The sequence below is a fragment of the Glandiceps talaboti genome, chromosome 17 (genome assembly GCF_964340395.1).
Source record: "Glandiceps talaboti chromosome 17, keGlaTala1.1, whole genome shotgun sequence".
In the NCBI taxonomy this organism is placed as follows: domain Eukaryota; kingdom Metazoa; phylum Hemichordata; class Enteropneusta; family Spengelidae; genus Glandiceps; species Glandiceps talaboti.
This window is the reverse complement of record NC_135565.1, coordinates 22617209-22643979: the sequence shown is the minus strand read 5'-3', so window position 1 is coordinate 22643979 and position 26771 is coordinate 22617209. Positions and strand designations below refer to the sequence as shown.

Below are 26771 nucleotides of genomic sequence, written 5' to 3'. Positions count from 1 at the left end.
TATATTTCAGTTGAATACTTGGACACTTGTAAAAGAATATACAAATCCATTTCAAGGCAGCTACTATTTACCCATGGTGCATTGTGATTTCAACATGGCTGCCTCCTGTTGAATGTCGCCGGTTGACTGAGCTGAAATATTCGCTATTCGGTGTTTAGCGTATTGTTTGCTTTAATAGCGGCTTGCGATACTTTGACAAGATGAAGACAGTTTTTATGGTAGCAGAGAAGCCACAGTTGGCTCATTCTTTGGCTAAAATTTTGTCTAATGGTCATTTGAACAGTCGGAAAGGTTTCAATGGAGCCTGCTCTATCCACGATTACAACGGACAATTCCGAGGGGAAAGTGTCAAATTTAAGGTAAGAATTTTGCAGTAGTTGTAGAATGAATGGGTTACGCCGTATTTCGATCAAGACGCACGTGATTTATAGCTAGTACAACTCGACATTTTATATCAAAGGTACATGTATATTGTGTAATTTGATACCACCAGAGAAGATACTCAGATAGTGTGCTGTGACGTGTGCATAGTAATAGTATCAAGAGAAGTCGGCCAGTAACGATAACGTGTTATTTCCCAATATTTTTCTTCGTTCAGCCAAGGAAAATATGAGTGACCTAAGGGGCCTTTGTCACTACTCGTCTAGCGACTCGTAGTACCAATCCTGATCCTTAGGTCTCGAGTATTTCCCGGCTAATGACGGAAAAATTTTTGGAGAATAACATAAGCATATCAGCGCCAGTAATATACTAATATCAAAGGAGATTCGGGGAAAGTAATAGCAATTTCGTACGTTTTGACTCATAGAGTCATATATCGAACACAGCAGCAGTAGTGATGTAGACAAGCACACGTTGTCGTGACATAGATCGACCATAGTATCTATTCCATATGTTTTGTTCAACATGGCTCATACGTGGTATAAAATAGTCTATATTGCTTGTAAAATTGTCACAAACTAGAAACATAAAAAAGCCAAGTTTTGAAGGCAAGCCAAGATACATAATTTGCCATTTGTTTGATATGGTAATTGTATGTGATCAGGAGCAGACAAGACTCTTTATTCCCTTTATACTGATGACAGCAATACATGTACATATACAAAATGTAGGGTGTTACAACTCATTGTGAGATTCAGAGGTGTGTCATTTACAGTACATGAACTTATTCACTGTAGTATCACTACGCAGTCAATTAGTAAACATATTAATACATGTTATGATGTGCATGTATTTGATGTACTACACGGATTATAGTTTCATTTACATATAAATGTAATGATGCGTACTCTATGTACATGATGCAAATGTACTTGATGATACTGTCCACTGCCAGTGTTTTTGCTAAGGATGGGGAACCCCTGTAACAGAAAGGGAGAAAGGGGGAAAATGGCAGTGTTTCCCCATAGAGTCTATGGTGATTTTGTATGGGAACCCTGGTAGAATGACATGGGAACTCTGGTAGGTTTTCCTACGTACATGTACCTACCGCCCTTAGCAAAAACACTGACTGCGCTGTTGAAATACATGTACATTTTTAGCTGGTTGTAATGTATCTCCTAGCTCTCATATTATATGAAATACAAGGACGAGGAGATACAACCAGCTAACAATGTATCTCAACAGTCTACAGCAAATAGAAAATGAACTTCATTATAGAATAATGTGTATTTGATATCAATTATCAACGTACATTTTGTATTTTGTTCTTTAGATGACATCAGTGTGTGGACATGTTATGAGTCTAGATTTCCATGGTAAATACAACAATTGGGACAAAGTAGACCCTGTAAGTATAATACCATATTGATACTAGTACTTTATGATAAAGTTACATGTAGACCCTGTAAGTCTAATACCATATTGATACTTTATGACAAAGTTACATGTAGACCCTGTAAGTATAATACCATATTGATACTAGTACTTTATGATAAAGTTACATGTAGACCCTGTCAGTCTAATATAACATATTGATACTAGTACTTTATGATAAAGTTACATGTAGACCCTGCAAGTATACCATATTGATACTAGTACTTTATGACGGTTACATATAGACCCTGTAAGTCTAATACCATATTTATACTAATACTTTATGAGTTACATGTAGACCCTGTAAGTCTAATACCATATTTATACTAATACTTTATGACAGTTACATGTAGACCCTGTAAGTCTAATACCATATTGATACTTTATGACAAAGTAGACCCTGTAAGTGTAATACCATATTTACACTTTAACACCAAATAAATGCAGCCATTGAACCCGACAATGGGTTAAAGAGTAACTGTACACCACTTTCACAAACCTTTGGTGACAGTACTTTCTCACATCCCACACAGCATCTTTAGAACAAATTACCACTAGAACTTCGACAGACACCCATAGTCAATGCCTTCATGAAGAGCATTAAAACATACTTATTAACAAATGTTTTCAATATTTAACTGTACTGTACTGTACTGTACAGCGTATCTGAACTTTACTTTATACAATGTATTGGACACAAGCACTGTATACATTTTTTGATAGATTGATTGATTGATTGATGGCTTGATTCTACAGTTTACAAATGTATTGGAGGGCAAGTATCAATAATTCTGGTTGCTACAATAACACAGTAGCATATAACATACACAGTCAATTTCTCAATACCATGCAGCTTTACTTTTTGATGCAACCATGCAGTAACCAATAAGAAACTGAACACTTTAAGATAGCAATATTGAATGAATGAATGCAGTTTCATGCTACATTTTGTGTAAGTGAAATGAACTATACATGCCACCATACAGACATCAAATGAACACACTCATTGGGTGCTTAATACTAAAAAGAAAAAAATTGGTGCTTGAATGTCTGCATGGAGTTGCAATGCAATGGTTAATTTCATTTAGAGCTGAATTTTGGGTTGGTTCAACGTTTGGAATGAGAAACAGAAAAAAATTGGGATCACCCCTAATCATTTTGATGATTTCAGGCTGAATTATTTTCTGCACCAACAAGGAAGATTGAAGCTCAATCAAATTTGTCAATGCCAAAGTTCCTGTCACAAGAGGTAAGTTACTGAATTTTCAAATGCTGTTTTCAAACTGTAAATATTATGAATAATAGGCATTCTTAGGGCTATTTTATAAAGAAGGATATAGGCACTCTGGACTCATGAATATTCAGTGTTCACCCATGAATACATTATTTCTGCTAACTCCCATGATGCAATAGCCCAGAGCAAAGATACTCTATAAAGGCACAAGATCAACTAAATGTTTCTCTGAAATCGCAAGTAATTATAGTTGATGTAAAATAATGAAATGACTCTCCAGAACCAATAGTTTATGAAAATATCTCTATTTCCTGGATCATGGTGTTCCCTTTAATTACTACAGTAACTGTGTACGGTATGTAGTGGTACATCCACATGCAAAGATGTACAATGTAAACGCTAATAGAATTAAGCTGAAAAGGCTGCCATTCCAGGAAATATATTCAACCTTGATTATGCATTTGGTTTTTTTTTGGTTTATTTTGTAGGCAAGAAATGCTGATTACCTGGTGTTATGGCTTGATTGTGACAAAGAAGGTGAAAATATTTGCTATGAAGTAATTGACTGTGTAGTACCTGTAATGAACAGACCACGTGGACGAGAACAGGTACAGTATACTTTAAGTAAAAACTTTATAAACTCAACTTGTACTATAACAGACATTGATTTGACAATTTTAATTTAACTTTCATAAACCTTTATTGCAGACTATTTATAGAGCTAAATTCAGTGCCATAACGGACAAAGACATCAAAGCTGCCATGCATAATTTAGGTGAATTTTAATTTAACTTTCATATACCTTTATTGCAGACTATTTATAGAGCTAAATTCAGTGCCATAACGGACAAAGACATCAAAGCTGCCATGCATAATTTAGGTGAATTTTAATTTAACTTTCATAAACCTTTATTGCAGACTATTTATAGAGCTAAATTCAGTGCCATAACAGACAAAGACATCAAAGCTGCCATGCATAATTTAGGTGAACCCAATGAGAATGAAGCTAGATCTGTTGATGCCCGGCAAGAGTTAGATTTACGTATTGGATGTTGCTTCACAAGATTTCAAACCAAATTTTTCCAGGTAAGTTAATCAAATATTTGTCTGTTATTCATGATAAATATGGTCACAATTTTCAATGATTGTTTGTTATTCTCTTCTCAAGGATAAATATTCAAAATTAGTCCATTGATGTATGTTGTGTTCTCCAGGGTTCATAATCAGACTTTACCCATTGGTATGTTTGCTTGTTATTCTCTTCTCCAGGGTTGATATACGAGTATAAAGTTGGCGTCAGATTCAGATTCAGATTCAGATAGCGTCATATTCAGCGTCATATTCAGTGTCAGATAGCCTCAGATCCGAAGACACCCGACGGACTCAATCAAACCTGAAATAATACTGTTGAGACTACAGGGAAAGATTCCGCTTCACAGCCTTTTGATGGAAGTTGGAATGAAGTACGGGTGTCTTCGGATATGAGGCCATCTGAGGCTATCTGACGCTGAATATGACGCTACCTGAATCTGAATCTGAATCTGACGCCAACTTTATACTTGTGGTTGATATTCTTACTTTATCTATTGATATATGTGTTTGTTATTCTCTTCTCCAGGGTAAATATGCTGATTTGGACAGTACGTTAATTTCGTATGGTCCATGTCAGACACCAACTCTTGGCTTTTGTGTAGATAGACACGACAAGATACAGTCTTTCAAATCTGAACAATACTGGGTTTTACAAACTAAGGTAAGTACACGGAATATGATAATGACGTGAAACGGTTATGTTAGATGTTTATATTGTGTGTATTTAGTACAGTTTAGGAATCACTTTCTAGCATTTGGTAAGCCTTGTGCATGGATCTATTATTGAGACAATGATAGACAGATGCCTAGTGTTAACAACAGAATGGCAGTAATACCTCACCATTATGTGTCAGCAACTGGAAAGGTTAATGCCTACACCAATCCTATGTTAACACTAGGCTAGCTCAGTGTTAACACCAGGCTGGCATTAAGACCTCTCCAACATGTGTTAACAACTGGAAAGGTTAATGCTTACACCAGTCCTATGTTAACACCAGACTGGCATTACCACCTCTCCAACATGTGATAGCAATTGGAAAAGTTGATGCCTTCATCAGATCCATAGAGGATACTTAGTAATGACTTGGCATTAGGGTTAGATGTGATAAAAAGTGTGTGAATGTCAACCTATGATGGAAATTTCAGAAAGCTTGTAAGAGACTTGTATGGATGGTTGCTTTGTAAATTGAAAATATACATGTATATCTATATGTTCTCACAAACATCTGATATAGTTTCACTTGACATCATGTCAGTTAATACAGTCACCAATAATTCCTATTACTCCTTCCATCAACAGGTGAATTCTAATCATGGTAGCACATTTATTCTAGACTGGGATAGAATCCGAATGTTTGATAAAGAAGTAATACAAATGTTTCTGAACATTGTCAAAGGATCTAAAGAGGCAGAGTAAGTAAAGGATACAGTGAATGAGTTACAAACACTCACGATATAGTTTGACAGTTATATGCAGTACAGTAAATAACATTGTAGTGCAGTACATGTATAGTACAGTACCACAATCATATTGTATCGTATCATATATCAATACGTTGTATAATTACATTATATTATAACGTATTGTATCATATCAAATATATATTGTATTGTATCATTATATTGTATGGTTATGGTATTGTATTATATTGTACTGTGTCATTATATTGTATGGTATTGTATTATATTGTACAGTACAGTACAGTACAATACAGCACAGCACAGTACAGTGTAATGCAATACAATGCTATTTCTTAACCCACTGTAACTTTTTACTGATAATGTGTTTTGTTAATTTCTATAGAGTTGTAAGTGTGACACAGAAAGAGAAGACAAAGGCCAGACCATTGGCATTGAATACAGTGGAGTTAATGAGAGTAGCTAGTGCTGGCCTTGGTATGGGACCTCATCATGCTATGATGATAGCAGAAAGACTATACACTCAAGGCTATATCAGCTACCCTAGAACTGAAACCAACAGTTATCCTGAGAACTTTGACCTCAAGTAAGTATACAACCATACTGCTATCTCAAGTTAGGATACAACCATACTGCTATCTCAAGTTAGGATACAACCATACTGCTATCTCAAGTTAGGATACAACCATACTGCTATCTCAAGTTAGGATACAACCATACTGCTATCTCAAGTTAGGATACAACCATACTGCTATCTCAAGTTAGGATACAACCATAAAATGTATATATATTTTATGTATTAGTTCAAGAAATAGACTCAGTCCAACTACGACAATTGAAGTTAAAAGAAGTGGCAAAATGTTGGCAAAATATGAGGTAGAAATTAAAGATGTCTCGACCAGTCACTATAACCTTCTGATGATCTTTATTAAAACCAACGTTTCGGCAACGCAACAGTTGCCTTCTTCAGGGTAAAACTCGAACGTGTTCCTGGATAGTAAACCCAGGAAGCATGTATACAGTACAGTACATGTATACTATTTTATGCTTATCATCTAGTGTTCATGTCTGTATTGAGACATGTATGTGTTTGTGTTTTAGTGTACAGGGATTGTTGTACAACCTTTGACATGTCATGGAATATTGACATTATATATATGTAATGTATGTGTGTGTGTGTGTGTGTGTGTGTGTGTGTGTGTGTGTGTGTGTGTGTGTGTGTGTGTGTGTGTGTGTGTGTGTGTGTGTATGTGTGTGTATGTGTGTATGTGTGTATGTATGTATGTATGTATGTATGTATGTATGTATGCATGTGTATGTGTGTGTGTGTATGTGTGTGTATGTATGTATGTATGCATGCGTGTGTATGTGTGTATGTGTGTTTGTATGTGTGTATGTGTGTTTGTATGTATGTATGTGTATATATATATATATATATATATATATATATATATATATATATATATATATATATATATATATATATATATATATATATATATATATATATATATATATATATAGTGTATTTGTTCAGTGAAGTCATTTCTGTCACAAACTGATTGAACACTTTATTATATTTTATTTCAGAGATACTCTGAGACAGCAGTCTTCTAGTTCACATTGGGGAGAATATGTAAGGAAACTGCTAAGTGATGGAATAGTCAAACCAAAGTAAGTGACAGTTATCATATCCTAGATTGCTCTACTTGTCCTTTTCTCTATATGATACAAAATGTTAATATTGATTGTTGAGAATTGGGGTTGTGATTTCCTTGAACTCTATGAAGGCTAGCCTGTAAGTTACGCCATGACAGGGCGCCCTCACACATCAGTCAGAGGGTAGGTGTCAAGTGCATGCAGTGTAGAATTATAATGTATAAGTATGGAAAATAGTTGTCTCAGCTCTAGTAGAGTTATAGTTCTATCCAGAACATTGTGGCCCAACATAATGTAACACTAACGCAAGAACATTGGCCTTTAAACTTTGTTTGCACACACACATGCATGCACACTCACTTATACACATGCATGCATACATACAGTCAAACCTGTTTTAGCGGTCACCCTGACAGAGCAGCCACCTTCTCTAAGCAGTCACTTTGTTGCAGTCCCGTGCAATTTTACATGTTAATGACACTTGATAGAACGGCCACCTCTTTAATGCGGTCAGCGGCCACCTATTACCGGCCCAATTTGGTAATTATACCGTGTATAATGGTCGGTATCTTTGAGTTGAAACTCTCAATTGAAATAGAAAGTCGTCAGAGGTTGTCCGATATTTTGTTTTATTGCCGTATCGGTGTGAAAACACATACCTCCTTTGGTTAACAATAGGCACTGCACTACAGAAACAAGACAATGACGTAGTTCGTTCATGTTATTCACTACGGCCACACTTTGGGCATCACCCGGTAACATCAAACAGGGTGACCGTACCACCAATATATACATGCATGCATACATATACACATGCATGCATACATACATACATCTGTACATGCGCGCGCACGCACGCACGCATGCACGCACGCACACACACACACACACACATACATACATACATACATACACACACACACTCACACATACACAAACATACTCATCTACAGATGTACTCATACATCAGGCTTCGTAAAACACATGGCATTTTAAAACAATACAAAGCAACATACCTATATATCTAACAACCATTGCTTTGTTATAGGAAAGGACATGATGCAGGTGACCATCCTCCAATCACACCAATGAGAGCAGCCAATGAAAGTGAACTTACTGGAGACATGTGGAGATTGTATGATTATATAACAAGACATTTCATTGCTTCAGTACGTATATACATCTATGTGGTTGTCACATTGTGAGCTTAGACTTGAAGACTCTTTGCTGAACTGTCTTCCATTGTAATGTTTAATTAATTAATTTTTTTCACTGTGATATAAACAAAGGTAACACATCAAAAAGGAACAATATACACAGAATAGAAACAGAGAAAAAAACCCACAGTCCCCGGTTTCCATAGGTATATTGTTAACTCAGTTTTGACTACATGTACACACACAGATTCCCCATGAGCATAACTGTACATGTACTATGGTGTAACTCCACTGTTATTCTCCTCAGTGCTACGTCAGTATACTTAGCGTTTTTAGTAGTACATGTACTGTCTGCTAAGTTACTCTATGTATTACATACAATGTACTAACTGTACAGCAGTGGTGAAGTACACTACATGTACTGCTACTGGTGGGCTAATGCTACAATTAACTGTACACTACTACCAGCAGTACATTTAAGTGTGTACAAGAAGGTAATGCTGAAAAGTGTACACTACACATAAGGGTGTACAAGAAGGTAATGCTGAAAAGTGTACACTACATACCATTGGCACAGTCACACAGTCGTATGTTAATGTTGTTCTACAGTACATTGGAGAAGGCAAAGTAACGCTAATGTACAACTTGTTATTTTTGTATGAATGGGTTTTTTCATAACAAATAACAAATAATTCTACATAAACATAACTTTTTTCCATATTAAATCTATTTTGAGATATAAACACTATTTTTTCAGCAGCAAACGAAAGACGAGATTAACAAAATCTTTCACCTTTTTCAGATAAGTCCAGACTGTAAGTACCTACAAACTACTGTTAAGTTTTCCATCAGTACAGAATCCTTCTCTTTAACTGGGAAAACTTTAATAGATCCTGGATTTACTAGTGTTACAACATGGCAAAGTATTGATCCAGATGAGAAGCTACCATTATTTAAAAAAGGAGATACGTTAGATATACATGAGGTAAACCTTGACATTTTTCTACCATTTCTATGTTATATTTGATGCAGCTGTTTCTAGTTTTGCATAAAACATATAATGTTTGCATCAATATGTATGAAATTTGTGTTATTACGACCACTGATTTAGTCCTAGTCACCTCCACAGCTATACTTTATCAGACCTGTTCCATCAGACATGTGGAAGGCATCAGGCATTGTATACAGTCTTGATGGTTGAATAGTTAGAGTGGCTCACTTGGAATCTGCAGGTTGTACATATAGGGTTGAGCCTTCCTTGGGCAAGATTTGAACCATGATTGTGCCTCACCTACATGTAGCTGTGTAATTGGGGACCTGATAGGATAGAGGTTGCAATATGAATGCTTTAATCCTATGTGTACCCTAGTCAACCCAGCTGTATAATTGGGGACCTGATAGGACAGAGGTTGCAATGTGAATGCTTTAATCCTATGTGTACCCTAGTCAACCCAGCTGTATAATTAGGGACCTTATAGGATAGAAGATGCAATATGAATGCTTTATTCCTATCCACTTACAGAGGGTACGATGGATTGTATGCTCTCTAGGGAGTTGAAGTATAAATGGCCGTTGTTCCACCATTGATCCATGCCAGGAGGAATAATGTTAATTGTAAAATGCTTTGAGCTTAGAGTGGGGAAATGCTATATAAAAACTAATATAACTATAAATTTACATTTGATATATTTGTGTCTGTAGGTGAAAATTGTAGAGAAACACACTAGTCCTCCGGATTACTTAACAGAAAGTGAACTGATCACATTAATGGAGAAACATGGCATTGGTACGGATGCTAGTATTCCAGTACATATTAATAACATATGTCAGAGAAACTATGTCATAGTAGGGGCTGGAAGAAAACTAAAACCTACCAATCTAGGTATTGTACTAGTACATGGCTATCAAAAGGTAAGAATTAGTTTATGCTTTGGAATTATGTCCAATTATGTCCAATTATGTCCAATTATTTCCTTAAGAGTTTTCTTCATTCAGTCAGAAATTATTTGTGACTTAAAGTGGTCATATGGATGATGGTTGGGTATTTAGTTTGGATTTTTAATTTATAAAACAATTTTATCATGGCTTCCTACTTGAAAAATCAATATGAAACAACATATGCCAAATGTTTGTTTGTAACTCAATAAATTGCAAAAGATTAATAAATGTGTCAAATGTTTGTTATTGTACGTACAATAACAAACTTTTTGTTCATTTTCTAGCTTTTTGCACTGAATTGAGTTACAAACACAGACTTTGTCTATAATGTTTTACACTGATTTTTCAAGTAGGATGCCATGATAAAATTGTTTTATAAATTAAAAATCCAAAATAAATACCCAATCCTCATAAATATGACCACTTTAAGGATTACATCAGTACAATGCAATATGATATGATGATAACTTGTATTCCTAATTCCCACAGATTGACCCTGATTTATCCTTGCCTACAATGAGAGCTGCTGTAGAAGAACAACTTAACTGGATAGCTATGGGAAAAGCTGACTTCCATGCTGTACTTAGACACACACTGGATATCTTCACTAGAAAGTTCCAGTACTTTGTGACTCAGATCAGTGGAATGGATGAACTCTTTGAAGTTTCCTTTTCACCACTTGCAGAAAGTGGCAAACCAATGTCCAGGTACGTGTGCGTTATTTCATAGTTATGAGATAGAACTGTGATAGAACTCTTCAAACTGATTTGTACAAACTAGGATTGTAACCCTGACATGTTGTATCCCCCTAGATGTGATAGAACTGTTCAAACTGATTTGTACAAACTAGGATTGTAACCCTGACATGTTATATCTCCCTAGGTGTGGTAGAACTGTTCAAACTGATTTGTACAAACTAGGATTGTAACCCTGACGTGTTATATCCCCCCCCCCCCTAGATGTGACAGAACTGTTCAAACTGATTTGTACAAACTAGGATTGTAACCCCGACGTGTTATATCTCCCTAGGTGTGGTAGAACTGTTCAAACTGATTTGTACAAACTAGGATTGTAACCCTGACATGTTATATCTCCCTAGGTATGGTAAAACTGTTCAAACTGATTTGTACAAACTGAGATTGTGACCCTGACGTGTTATATCTCCCTAGGTGTGGTAAAACTGTTCAAACTGATTTGTACAAACTGAGATTGTGACCCTGGTATGTTATATCTCCGTTGGTGTAATGGAACTGTTCAAACTGATTTGTACAAACTGAGAGTGTGACCCTGACATGTTATATCCCCCTAGGTGTGGTAAATGTCATAGATTCATGAAATACATCCAGGCTAAGCCCAGCAGACTCCACTGTGCTCACTGTGATGAAACATACAGTCTTCCTCAAAATGGTACAATCAAATTATACAAGGAAATCAAGTGTCCCTTAGATGATTTTGAGACGGTTCTTTTTTCTTCTGGACCAAGAGGGAAAGTAAGTCCACACATCACTTTGTTTTTGTTTGTTTTTTAACTTTTTGGACAATGAACAATTTATCTTAACAAGTATTTCAGACAATAATGACAACTTTTACTCATTAAATTCAACTTTTGTCTTTTTACTTTTCAGACCTACCCTCTGTGTCCGTATTGTTATAGTCACCCACCATTTCAAAATATGCATAAGATGTCTGGTTGTAATGAGTGTACCCATCCTACCTGTCAACATTCACTCAATAACCTAGGTATTTCTCAATGTATAGAGTGTGAGAATGGTGTTCTTGTCTTAGACCAAACATCAGCACCTAAATGGAAAATAGGGTGCAACAAGTAAGTTTCATTATTATATACCCAGTATTGATTCCAATGCAATTGAATGGCGAGCACGTACATCGAACCTCTGCAATGATTATCCGTATCACAGCCTGGCACACTTTGCCCAAATATGGCAAGTGGCGTACTTATCGATATCCGTTCACTCAGTGATTTAGCTCTGTTAATTTCTTCACTATTTTTACGTTTTTGCAAACAAAATAATATTTAACTGTCCATTAATGTGATTATGTGATTCAAAGTATGTTTCCATACCATTACATGGGGTACATGATAAAACCTTTACGCCCCTGATATGGGTTTACATGGAGTACATGATAAAACCTTTACGGCCCGGATATGGGTTTACATGGGGTATTTGATAAAACCTTTACTGCCCGGATATGGGTTTACATGGGGTACATGATAAAACCTTTACAGCCCTGATATGGGTTTGCGGACGACCTCAGTATTATGGCTTACAGACCCTCCTAAAGTCAAGCCCCTCCGCCGTCACAACCTCAAAGCCATATCTGTGCCATAGAGATTACTATTACATACATGTATGTACCAGAGATTGCTTGCATTGGTGTGTGTGTGTGTGTGTGTGTGTGTGTGTGTGTGTGTGTGTGTGTGTGTGTGTGTGTGTGTGTGTGTGTGTGTGTGTGTGTGTGTGTGTACTAGTGGTAACATGATAATGAATGTATTGATGCCCACCCTGTACATGTAAACTCACTCTATCTACCCCCCCAAACCCCCCCTCCCGCATTTGTTTTCACATTATCAGGTGTAACATGATAATGAGTGTATTTGAGGATGCCCACCGTGTGTCTGTATCTACTGATGATACTTGTGAAGACTGTGGAGCTAATATAGTCAAGGTTGACTTTAATAAGGTATGTGACTTATACCTATAAATACACTTTCAAAATCCAAGATAGAACTCATCTGAAAAGAGTACTAAGTTTTGTGTTTTGTCTGGTGAGGTTGTCAGTGGCCGAGTGGTTAAACCACTTGCCTCTTACCACTGTGGTCGGGGTTCGAACCCATTCAGGGTTTGATTACATTTACCACGCTGTAAGAAAGAAGAGTGTCCGTCAGTTTGACTCTACCGAACAACACAGGTTTAACCCAGGTACGCCGGTTTCCTCCCACATTAACACTGAACCCATGACGGATGGCCCTCACTGGACTTCTTAGGAGACAAGTGTTCAGTATAAATAAAGATTATTATTATCATATGTAAAATGCCATAGTGTATCTCAATGGGCAGTGTTAAAAATTTGTCACAATTTTTGCAAATATCGAATATGGTATATTGCACATTTTATCCAAATATGGTATGCCTTTTCCAAATATGGACTTTGACATGATACACTTTATCCAAATATGGACTGTGACATGGTACACACTATCCAAATATGGCATGTCACACTCTTTACAAATATGTAAATATGATCAATTTGACAGTATCACACTGTGTCCAATACGTACACTATACATGTGTGTGTGTGGTTGCTCTTTTTAACCATGTTCCAACATATTTCACTGTAACCATAGTATTCATACAAGAATATCTTTTACCTCTCTTTGTAGACTAAGAACCCATTGGATGGAGACCAGACACAACATGCTGGTTGTTTGTTCTGTGACCCTATCTTTACTCCACTGATAGTAACACAATATGCCAAGAGTTACTCAGGAAGGGGTAGGGGTAGAGGGAGAGGTAGGGGAAGAGGACGAGGTAGAGGGAGGGGGAGAGGGAGAGGAAGAGGTCCTCCCAGATAATTTATACTTACCTTTGATGTAACTGTATTGCATGTACATCAATCATTAATATTTTGGTAGCTAGAAATTGTAGTAACATATTTCAATATTTTTGTTCTTCTACATTTTGAAATAGTGAATTATCAAATAGTGTCTTCTAAATTTTCTTTAGAGTGTCTTGGACAAGGGAAGCTTGTACACCATATTGACATCATTCAGGTATACACTTTCACCACATATGTACTATGTGTTGGCTTCACTTTGAGTTATACACAAACCGACACAAAGCATTTTCTTCTTATTTTTCTGTATGTCTCAAGGTAGGATTTCACGATTACTTGGCATATATTGTTATCTCACAGAAGATGAAAGCTACACACAATAAACTGAATTAGTTCATTTGAAATAGAATGTGAGGAATCTTATCAACTTGAGTAACTCAAGGTCATGGCCAAGGTCAAGGTCATGCATAGTCTAGCTACTAGGTCCACAAGCATTTCTGCTAATTGTTATCCTTTGTTTCTGTTCGGCAACCCTTCACAATCATGGTGCATAAATCGTGAGTGTTACTACAAAATGAGGTCATACCTTGAAAGTTCCATGTATTTGTATTGCCTTATAAATAAAGAAATAAATGTTACATGAATAAAATATTGTATACACAATGTATTGTGTCCTAGATTTTTAGGTTTGTTACAGTTTGAATAAACAGTTTTGGGTGGTGCTCTGAGCAGGCAAACTAATAGAGCGCCACCAACGGCTTTATTTGGTGGTGCTCTGAGCAGGTAGATTAATAGAGCACCACTAACTGCTTTATTCTATGCCTTTTTATAGATGTCGAGGAATCCTTATAGAAGACAAGTTTGCAAGATTATGATGTTTTGTTATCATACAATAATAATTAACTTGCATAAAAAAAAAGCTGTGTCCTTGACATTTCCGATTTCTAAACTTTTGTAATGAATTTTAATAAAGTCCTTGCATTTTACAATCTACATTGGTGTAGTGGGGTCTTGTGTTAAAATTAACAGGGTTGTAAACTTCAAATCCAATTCTGCACCCTTCTACATAATCAGCCAGTCCGCAACATCCTCATTTGCATACTCTATCCTGATTCGACCAGAAGCTGAAGGTGACCTCATTTGACCGAGCGATTTTCCACAGCAAGTATCTTGAGTATCAACACAGGACGTTCTTGGTACTCACTAAAATCACACTATAAAAGTGTGATGTTTTCAGATAACATGTAACTTGTGGTTAATTCTATATTGTCGTGCAATTTGGAATGACAGTGAACCAGAATTCAGACAACTTGCGTAAGGAAGGGCATGCCAGGCATGCGGTTGAAGTTATGGCCGACAGTTCACATGTAAAGTTAAACGACATGAACGTGTCTTGCCTTTCCAAAATTCAAATATTTGGCAAGTAAAAATAATCAAAATAATTACAACTTTAATTTGGCTTCAGACTTTGCATTATGTTTTGCGTATCTTTCCCCGTTTTACATGTAAATCCGAAAAGGTTCTCTCTCATCATGTCATCAGTGTCAGTGATCATACCGCGCGGGGCTGCTTTGAGTACGAGCGAAGTGAGGCATGTTGAGGTATTTTGTTGAGAATTATAAATATTGCGAAATGTCAAGTACAAGGTTTAAATACAATGGAATGATGAAAAAAATGGCAGAGTCTGCTGACAGGCGCCGGTCACAAGAAACACTGTGAATTAAAATATCAGACGATGTATGTATTAATCGCCGACAATCCACCCGTATGCACGAGGGACTAACCCGGAAGCAAGTCGTTGTCAGCCATACGTTACAGTGGTAACATCGTCCGAGAAATCGCTGCGTTCAGAGTGTCATTATTCACAGAATTGTTGTTTTCGAGTGAAAACCCGTCTTGAATTGTATAACTCTAACAAATGAAGACATGTCAAGTTATATTTTGAAAGTTGTATCGCTAGTTTGAGACGATTTTCTCACGTACCTTAGTACTATCGAGGCTTACTTGAAGTAGTAGGACCTTACTCCAGTTCATCGGGAAGTTTAGCCAGTCCGATAATTCTTTCTGGTTTAGTTTACAACACTTTTGATCACGCAGATTTTGTTGTTGTGATGAAAAGAAATTAAAAAAATTTCGTTGTGTTTTCTTTGTGAAAGGTAACCGAACATGAACGAGTGTTACCAGTGTAACGTATGGCTGAGAATGACTCTCTTCCGGGTACTTGAGATTGTCGCCGTACGGAAACTAAGATGGCGATTAATACATTTCTTCCCTATATATATCTACCACAACTAGTACAAGTTGAATGTTGTTGACTTTGTAAATTTGTTAGAAAATTGAAATTCAAATTGCCTCAAAATTATTTTAGATCCCTAGTTTATTTCATTCATCATTAAAATTTTCCAGGGTTACAGCTGTAAGACACTGGAATTATTTATAGCCAACCTCAAAATCCTCTTTTTTTCTTTTTCTTGTGTGCATTTCCCAGTCATTTTTTTCTGAGATTTTGTGCAATTTTTCATAACAGTAGATTTTTGTTATAAAATGGTGACTATGGTATAAAAGTACAATACATTACCAACTTCTGTGTAAAATGTGTTTTATAGTGAGACATCATATGAAACCACTAACCACGTTATTGCATCGCTAAAACAAAACTGCATAGTGAAGAGCTGAAGACCTGAACCACTTCTACATGTCACCAAAATAAAAAATTAAATTAAAAAAAAAACCAGCGGAGCTATTCTGACCGATAGGTCGCTTGTTTATGATATGCAATTCGATTCGATTTATTTCTTTTCTGTATGTTTATTTCTTGTGGGGAATAAATTTCAATTCAATTCAAAACATCGTGCTACATCTACTACAAATACATGGCCACTACACGGAACGCGGAATATTTCTTGTTTCCTTGTCTGTAGGCTAAACATAACAATCTTTTCACTTGAATATATTTCCCCAACCTTTAATATGGGGCGAATAGTATAGAGTGTATGATACAACTTAACCTACATACATTAAAATATAATCATCAAGATGACCCCCTGAAGTAGTTCAAGGTCAAAGGTCACCAAAACCATTGTGTTAATATGCAAACGATAACACTATTTTGCATTGATATAAAAGTCCATTGTCCATGTATGTACAATGGTATTAGCACAAGACATTCTATCAAAGAAAACCTTACCTTTTTAATTATTTTATATATAGTATGGAATAATAGTTATTGTTAACTTATATAACTGTTACTTATGAAGTTACAGCATCAAAATACCATGAAATTATAGGGAGTATATTGAATATATAGAAATATGAAAAGAGTACTAAAAGCTATTATGGCCAGTACGGGGCTCGAACCCGCGACATTCGCGTTATTAGCACGACGCTCTAACCAACTGAGCTAACCGGCCGCTTGTATAGTAAAAAGCTGGTTTCGTTCATAGTCTTTCATTGCCTGTGGTAGAACACGTTGTTCAAAATATGAGAATTTTGTTGATGGCACGTGACTGCACTACGGAGCTTGAGACATTCGCGCTACTACGTACGACGCTGGAACCATCTAAGCAATTAAACCGGCCGACCGTCGTGTCGTCATGGTATCGCTGAACCCTTATTCACTTTTTTTTCACTATCTTTTTAACTATCTACATCTATAGAAATAGTTTCAAAGTTCTTATACAGTTAAGACATTCAAACCACAAGTGATGTAACATCACGTTGATGCTTTGTCATACTAAAAGCTGAATGCCGAAATTTTTCTGATAGTGATATCAATTTGTTATGTTGGTTGGTTGTGCTATGGTGCTAATATGAACATAAAATATGGTCAACATAACTGATAATCAAAGGGGGTCTTTTATAAGCATTTGCAATAACTTTATTCCGGATAAATGATGATGCAACAAAATGAGTGTTTCCTATAATTAAATAATATATTCTATGTCCAACAACATGTGTTACAGTGTAGTAGTCTAGTTCATATACAGTATCATTACCATTACTCCTCCACTCACAGTCTAGTCAAAGGTGTTGCTCTAGAAGTCCTGAGATGCATGAGATGGAATTTAAAATTCATCAGCATCTGCCCACACAGTCATTAACATCATCTTTGTTAATCAATCACAACATTCTAACCAATAACACAGTCCGATCGATCCATAATAAAGTTAATATTTATTGAGGCAGTTATGTAATGTCCAAATATGGTATATTTGTCAGCTCAGGATACTACGTATACACTGTTACGTCACTATGGTAGTTGGGGTTCACTGATTGGATGAACATCGTTTTTGTGCTGATTGAGGGACTTTGACCAGACGTGGTTTTACTGAGACCACATTGGCATCCTGACTAACTATAGAATGAGATGTCCTTTGTACAAACGGACATCTGAAGTACTAGTAAGCCTTTTGTAGTAATTTTGTGTTTATATGTTGTAGCCACTGACAAGTTAACAAGTACTAATATCTTTCACGTTCTTGATGAGAGAATCTTTATCACTCTCCAGTGCCCGTAAATATTCACAGACACTTTCCTTTCTCTCTTTGTCACATAGAGGGCGATATTGTGATTGTGCATCCACATCTTCAGTGTAGTTGTCATTGACGTGTCCATTCTTCCCAGAAGTTTCTGTGCCTTTTCCTTTAGGATTAGTAAAGGCAAGAATCTTCGAAGGTAGATTTCGACCTAAGAATGATAAAAATACATGAAAATTTATTGCAATTTGATACGATATTTAAATAGCAAAAATAATGAAATTAGCGTGCATTTTTGCATTTTGGTACACTTCTTAGAAATGCTAATGTGACGGAGTACAAATTTATCTTCTAAGAATTTTGGCTATTATACAAATTAAAAATATCTGCGTGCTTTCTAACAAATACAAGTCAGAAATGATTTAAACTACTCAATCAATTCAGCGGACACAACAAAGGATAGTTGATAACGGTCAACTTTCAGTTAAAGTTTGTTTTAATTAAATGAGAGACTATCTTGTTACATGAACAGGTGTCTTGATATGAGAGAGTGCTGACACAAAACTAGGGGCATGGAATTATGAGATAATGTTATATGAACACATGTCTTGATATGAGAGAGTGCTGACACAAAACTAGGCTTAACGTTACTCAACATGACAACATTCTTTACAATATGCTGAGACAAACAACTGCAGTCAATGATATCGTGTCACTGTTCTAGAATAAGAGATGACATCATTTAGAAAGCACAGAACTTTAACAATGTAAAATTGAGTTTCAATAACATATTGACTTGAATTGTTGGAAGCTGAATAAACGAGGACTGAGATCGTAGGTTGAGATTGACACATAGCTACAATAGTTGTATGGGCGTTTAAATTCCTAGATATTAAGTGTAAAGCTCTAAGGGCTTTCGGTCTTAGAATGTCTTAGATGCTAGTACTCGATGGGACCTCCCAATGAACACGACTGAAATTTATTGATTATAAATGATCGTATGTTATTGTAAGTTATGGGTGGAGTCCCGAGGGTGGAGTGTACGCAACGCCATGACTAACCCTACTAACTCTTGGGCGTGAACTGGGACGGGGCTGTTGCCCTGTACGTGTCCGAACTCGTCGTCACCGACTTACTATAATTCTATCTACGGAAAGAAAGGTATTACGCCATGCAAATAACCAGCTAGGCAGTCTAAACTTGACACCTACTTGGAATTAAATGAAATATCACTAGGACCATATACTACATACCATATTGTATTGCATAGTGATGGTGTAACCTATACTACAGGGAAAAGGACAAATAATCAATTTTGTTCTCGCGATTTTCCGGATTTCTAATATTTCAAATAAAGTTTTAAATACTGTTTCCTCTCACTGTTTTTTTCCTACATGATATCAATGTCTTGTCTTATCTGAGTTTATCAGCTTTGCGTTAATAAGTAGCTTGCTAATTCAAGAACAAACTCACTAGTTATTTGCCCACATTAACGCATTATGCCGTAAGTGGAATTCCACTGATCTGACTAATGGAGGTAATCCGTGTACTGTCATTAGTCGGATCAGTAGATGTTTACATTTACTGTGCAATGTGTTAATTGGGCAATTAGTCCGTGAGTTTGTTCTAGGAATAGCAAGCTGTTAATTAATGCAGAGTTGGAAAACTCTGATAAGACAGTGGTAACAGTCGAAAATAGTGGGGGGGGGGGGAGTGAGAGGAAACAAATGTAGAGAAAATAATATTAGAAATCCGGAAAATCGCGAGAACAAAATTGATTATTTTTCCTTTACCCTATGCGTATACATGTATTTACAAATACCGTACATTTGCGTGGATGTAACCCGACCCTCCATCACCCGCTCCACCAACGGGTCTATGGTGTAATTTTGAAAGGACTTAATATCTAGTCACGTGATATTTGCACACCATTTCAAATGATACACCAGAAACAAGAACTAATCTTCTATAATCCCACCTCAAACTTCTTGTTCCCATATTGGTTAAATAGTTCGTCTCGTGACGTTTAATTGCGTTGCTGTTGTTGTTGTTACTGAGATTTTCCATAGTGTCATCACTGTATTAGTCAGTAGTCATGTGAATGGAAGATACGCGTCATTTCTATAAAAATGAAATTTTGGAGGGACAATAATATATTATTTTTTTGTTCTGGCTTTATACATGAGACTGACTATTACATCATTTGACTATATAGCTATAGGCTAATAGAGAATTGGCTCTATTGATAATTCATTTCTTGTACATGTAGGTGATCATGACAGTATTAGAATACTTTTCTATTAAAATCTTGAGGAACCATTTGATATTTACCTGTAGGTGTAATGACAGCTGAGCGTTGTCTGTTCTTGTTGTGCCAGTCACGTATTAGAGTAACGGTACAACATATTGACAATATTACTGCTGTACATGTAACGATTGTAAACAATGTAACTGCGGCTACAAACAATGTATTAATTGTAGATGATGACACTGTAGATACACTGTCTGGTAGGTCGACATCAATTCTTGTGGTTGTAGGAACGTCTTTGCTTCTCACCCATTCTGGTCTCCCTTCTACAATATACTTAGGTTGACATGACTTTGTGCCCTGGTCAAAGATATGATCCTTCTCAACACAGTCTCCACAGACGGTGTCAGCTTTAGTGTTGCAAGGAGTCGTAACCTTTGCCCCGTCAGGACAGACTTGACACTGACGGCAGATATAGCCTGGATCTAGTGACTGGTCAACACCGTCATCGTTGGTGTATATTCCTGGTGGGATTTTGTACACGAACTGACCGTTAGGGCAACTAAGTTGAGTCCAAGTCTGAGACGTTGAATGTGAGATCACGGCAGTGGTGACGGGTCGTCCAATAACCAACATAATAACGAGTAAAACTGACGATGATTGACGGAGGATGAAATCCATTTTGGTGATCAATATTACACGACGGAAGTAGAAATAGGTCGATAAATGTTGACAGACACAAATTAGTTTCGATCAGATCGGGACAAGCTGTAAACACTGTAATGGTCACATTCCAAAATAACAAACCGTTTATTTTGAGAACTAGTCACGAATGGGAAATTCCCAACGACGAGAATAGTACATGACGGTGGTGGCGTTAAATTTACTGCTAGACAGATACATGGATATACACCCCTTTCTAGAATACATAATATAATATACTCCTAGGCAATTCCGTATTTACATGTAATGCTGTGAGTAAGAAGATGCAAGAACCCACATGCACATATGTCACCTCACGAAATTAATCAGCGTACAACGATAAACATTCTTGTTTTGCTTCAGGGCGATTAATTTTGTCTCTCAGGTTTTGTTGTACCCACACCATCATGCACGCATATTGTATGTAGGCCAATTTATTTAGTTTTTCATTCAATAAATCTTGGTTTAATTACAGCAAATATCCTTTGTACATGGTAATTACTGCAAATTATACACAGATACACATGATACATGATGTAAGATACAAATCGTATTAAAAAGTGTGGTAATAAGTTTGGTTTTGTAATACCACCGTACCCGTGCACGATGAGATCAGTATCTATTTTTAGGCGGGAGTTCCCCGCAACAATGAATATAGATACGGGCCATATAGTTGGTAAATACAGAGGAGGCTGGAAGGGGTGCAGAGCATGATGGGTAAAAATAACTGCGAAAGCTCATTACGCAGTGAGCCTTCATTGTGTACGCTTGTGAACGTACGTTTACAATGGTGGCTGGCTCAGTGGTCACCAGCCGTACGCGTAGTTTGGGGCATCAACTCAATACTAACAAAGTGACCAATTGTTGCCATCCATCCATCCATCCATACAATGAATCAAATTTTCAGATACAATGTATATACTCTTTCACTTCTCTGCGGACCTGTCTAGTCTCTAGCTCTGCGACGTGTGGTATTTGAGATTATTTTCGGTATCAAACGCAATGATATGATAGCCGGGAATACAGTAATAGCTGACGTGCGCAGTAATGGTCTATTCACAGCGTGAATGTGACGTCACCGATGCGAATATACTGGTATTTCGAAAGTCTGACTTCTTACGAAAATCAAACGGATTTAAATGAAAAAGTGCTGACCCTTCTCACAGACAATAGCTGATATTTCTTACGCGACATTGCGAAATATCAAGATGCGTCTTAGACGGTGCCGTAAAAGAGGCAGTGGTTTACATTGATGACCCGGGCTGACGGGTCAAACGAACTTGGGCTGGGGCTTGTGTTTAGCACCAGGCCAGGGCGACATAGGTTAGCCAGTGAGTGAGTGCACCCCATGGGGTCGGGTATCGACGCACCATTTGTAACGTCCAACGTCCGTTTATTGAAATACCTAAAAAAAAAATTCTGATTAAAGCATTTAAATTTACAAATAATAGCAGACGTTTAACTGCGAGAAAAGTGTATGAATATTGTGATGCATGTGAGAGCCTTATATATATATATATATATATATATATATATATATATATATATATATATATATATATATATATATATAGAACTGAGTTGATATCCAAATGCCGACACGAGAATAAGTTTTATTTGTCCAACTTCAATAGAGCATCTATCACCTAAACTAAACCCGTTAACTAACGGAACATCAAAGCCCAACATATAACAACCCGCCAACACTTACTTGTCCGCACCCAATAACCCACACAATAACAACCAACACCTCCACACATACAACACCTACCCACCGACACAGACAATGGTGATGGTATTTCTATTGCCTACACTCTATATATACAGCACACCCAGAGAGTAGGCCTCAGAGTGTCTGATGATCGCAATATGCGTGAAACTCCGAGTTACACCCAAGAAAGAGTTCCAGTACTACCAAAACTATTACGCTCTGCCACTGCGGTATAGAGCACTGTCTTAGCAGATTGATACTCACCGAGTTATATATATATATATATATATATATATATATATATATATATATATATATATATATATATATATATATATATATATATATATATATATATATATATATATATATATATATATAGTAATAAGTATTGTAACCACGTAATACAAAGACTGGGTTTAGAATTCACTATTGTATGTGAATTCCGATCCCTTCAACAAATATAAAGGTGTGCCCTGTGAGAAATACTAACTATACATTATATTGGGTGCAATGCTCTGTAATGTTAAATATATCCTAAACAATCAAAGCTGACAAACTATCATGCATAAAGACAATCACTCATATTTCTAGACTATGCTCAACAGGAAAACAATATTGTTGTTGGGGCCAAATTCTCCAGCCCCCCCCCCCCCCCCCCATCAAATGGTTTACCCTTATTATGAAAGCTGTTGAATACTGCCATCTAGTGTGTATAATGTATAATTTTTTTTCTTTCTTTTTTTCATCACAGAAGACAGTTTGATTAAATATTTGAAGTCGAAATGTCTTAATATTCCACCATGAACAATTCTATGACGTGCTTTATTTCATTGCAAGTATGCGTGTATGTATTTGTGCATGCGTTCACAACCCTAGTAACATGGGAAAAATGAAAAATATTAAAAGTTGGGCATTTTCAAACTTTCAAATGAATAACAAATTCAAAACACTTGAAGATGAGATTTGAATAAAATCTCCCAAGGGGCTGGTGTCAGTCTATGCCGTGGTTTAAGAGACTGGTGTAAGTCTATACCGTGGTTTGAGAGACTGGTGTCAGTCTATGCCGTGGTTTGAGAGACTGGTGTCAGTCTATGCCGTGGTTTGGGAGACTGGTATCAATCTATACCGTGGTTTGAGAGACTGGTGTCAGTCTATGCCGTGGTTTAAGAGACTGGTGTAAGTCTATACCGTGGTTTGAGAGACTGGTGTCAGTCTATGCCGTGGTTTGGGAGACTGGTGTCAGTCTATGCCGTGGTTTGAGAGACTGGTGTCAGTCTATGCCGTGGTTTGGGAGACTGGTATCAATCTATACCGTGGTTTGAGAGACTGGTGTCAGTCTATGCCGTGGTTTAAGAGACTGGTGTCAGTCTATGCCGTGGTTTGAGAGACTGGTGTCAGTCTATGCCGTGGTTTGAGAGACTGGTGTAAGTCTATACCGTGGTTTGAGAGACTGGTGTCAGTCTATGCCGTGGTCTGGGAGACTGGTGTCAGTCTATACCGTGGTTTGAGAGACTGGTGTCAGTCTATGCCGTGGTTTAAGACTGGTGTCAGTCTATGCCGTGGTCTGGGAGACTGGTGTCAGTCTATACCGTGGTTTGAGAGACTGGTGTCAGTCTATGCCGTGGTTTAAGAGACTGGTGTTAGTCTATACCGTGGTTTGAGAGACTGGTGTCAGTCTATGCCGTGGTTTAAGAGACTGGTGTTAGTCTATGCCGTGGTTTGAGAGACTGGTGTCAGTCTATGCCGTGGTTTGAGAGACTGGTGTCAGTCTATGCCGTGGTTTGAGAGACTGGTGTCAGTCTATACCGTGGTTTGGGAGACTGGTGTCAGTCTATACCGTGGTTTAAGAGACTGGTGTCAGTCTATACCGTGGTTTGAGAGACTGGTGTCAGTCTATACCGTGGTTTGAGAGACTGGTGTCAGTCTATGCCGTGGTTTGAGAGACTGGTGTCAGTCTATGCCGTGGCCTACGTTTTGTATTATAATAATTATAATTATATACGACAAACTACCCCTATTTATAATTTAATAGTTAACTCCCTGTGATGTAGATTCTATCAGACGTCAAGTTGGTGTTGTTCCTTGGTAGGTAGGACTAAATGTTTATTCCGTATAAACTATGACCAATGTTAGCCATGCAGTCCTAGATATGACATTTCTCTCACCCAGGGTAATAATTTACAACATCTACGTTACACGAAAGTCTGTTCGTGATTGTGAGGACTTTATGGTCAAACAAACATACCACTGCGATCCCATAGGTAGCACGAATACTATTATGGGTAGCAACGATGTTATAGCGACTTAATGGTGACAATTTACAGCATCTAAGTCAAACGAAAGTCTGTTCTCAATTGCGATGATTTTATAGTCAAACAAACTGACATACCACTGTGATTGTATAGGTATCATGAATACCTAGAACGAATGAGGTGTGAGAATTATTGGTTGTCGACCTTTAGTGGTCGTTTGGGGGCGTAATACGGCATGGTGAAATACGACTCAAGAGATTCACAGTAGAGCATACCTTCTGGATGGTTGTCTTGGCAATGACATCATACTTTGACAACAAAGTGACAGCTGCAACTGAAAAACGGGGTTAACTTCGTCGAGTGGTTACATTTCTGGTTTTAATTAATAATTCAATAACTAGCGCTGAGAGGTGATTTTAAGTCATTCATGTGTCACATTTTGTGTAGTATTCACAGGATACTATCGAAAGTAAATGACTCTATCAGTAAACGAGAGTCCAGAACAATTCTGTAAATATCGTCAAATTTATGACATGATGTCACACAAGAAAAAGTGTGAAGAATCAAATACTTGTATAAAGAAATTAAATTACTCTAATCTTGTAACGAGGGTGTATATTCTCAGTTAAGTTTATCTTGTTACTATTCCGTGATTCCATTTATCTTTCAAAGTGATAAAAGGTTCTCCCAACGATTTTTGGAACTATACCCTAAAAATATCGGCCTTCAATGAAATAAACAGAATGTTTTAGTGTCCATAGGTCTATTGATTTAAAATGTGTGCAGGGGGCTGTAAATAATCTTCTCCTGGCAAGTTGTTGGAATTGGTATTCGCGCGTGCGCACTGACTTTTAATATCAAACTAGTCATGATTTATTCAAAGTTACAAGATTCCGTCACATATTATCAGTCTTTCGCACTGTACGTGCAGACTCTCCTGAATCCTGAAAAGAATGCTGTAGGGCCAATGATCTCATTAATTCATTTGGAAGTCACTGCCTTCAGTTATAACCAGGGTGTCTTTATCAATTCTGTGATTAATTACATGTACGTATACAATCAGACTGTTTTAGTTACACAGTCGCGTACAATACTGTGCGATTTGGATAACAGCCAGGTACTAGGTATATATTAGATACATTAGCTCCAAATGAATGTAAATGCACTTATAAGAAACTCAGAGAAGAAATCATAAGTTTATTCTTTCCATAGAATTTTGTGGCATATTTTTCCTGTTAGTAAACCTCACGAATGGGTTCGTAAAGTAAAGTGCGCACGAGATAATATTTTCTCGAGCGCACGAGATATTTTTATTTTTTTGCTTTTGTAAATGGCACTAAGGGGCTTTCATATCAGGGTTCAGAAACCATTTCCCCCCCCCCCCCAAAAAAAAAAGAAAGAAAAGATCTTCCCCTTGATCACGTGATTATGGTAAACGTTCAAGAATATACAATCAATTTTCCAATTATTAAACTGAAGAAATAAAAACA

At 36.9% G+C, this 26771-nt stretch overlaps 2 protein-coding genes and 1 non-coding gene across 3 annotated transcripts; 1 reads left to right on the top strand and 2 right to left on the bottom strand.

Annotated features, from left to right (window-relative positions):
- The first annotated feature begins 119 nt into the window (after window positions 1–119).
- LOC144448206 (DNA topoisomerase 3-beta-1-like) lies at window positions 120–13909 on the top strand. The gene is made up of 17 exons (XM_078138360.1): window positions 120–359; window positions 1715–1789; window positions 2987–3064; window positions 3538–3657; window positions 3968–4135; window positions 4668–4802; window positions 5442–5554; window positions 5946–6146; window positions 7151–7234; window positions 8268–8388; window positions 9179–9361; window positions 10078–10287; window positions 10804–11021; window positions 11624–11804; window positions 11940–12139; window positions 12909–13017; window positions 13718–13909. The coding sequence occupies exons 1-17, from the start codon at window positions 201–203 to the stop codon at window positions 13907–13909; spliced, it is 2547 nt and encodes an 848-aa protein (XP_077994486.1). The 5' UTR covers window positions 120–200.
- Window positions 13910–17226: 3317 nt separating this feature from the next.
- Trnai-aau (transfer RNA isoleucine (anticodon AAU)) lies at window positions 17227–17300 on the bottom strand. Its single transcript has one exon. It is a non-coding gene; the product is annotated as a tRNA-Ile (tRNA).
- Window positions 17301–18108: 808 nt separating this feature from the next.
- Window positions 18109–21382, bottom strand: LOC144448570 (uncharacterized). Its single transcript, XM_078138845.1, has 2 exons — window positions 20697–21382; window positions 18109–18576 (listed from the first exon to the last, which is right to left on the bottom strand). The coding sequence occupies exons 1-2, from the start codon at window positions 21292–21294 to the stop codon at window positions 18341–18343; spliced, it is 834 nt and encodes a 277-aa protein (XP_077994971.1). The 5' UTR covers window positions 21295–21382; the 3' UTR covers window positions 18109–18340.
- Between the last annotated feature and the right edge of the window lie 5389 nt (window positions 21383–26771).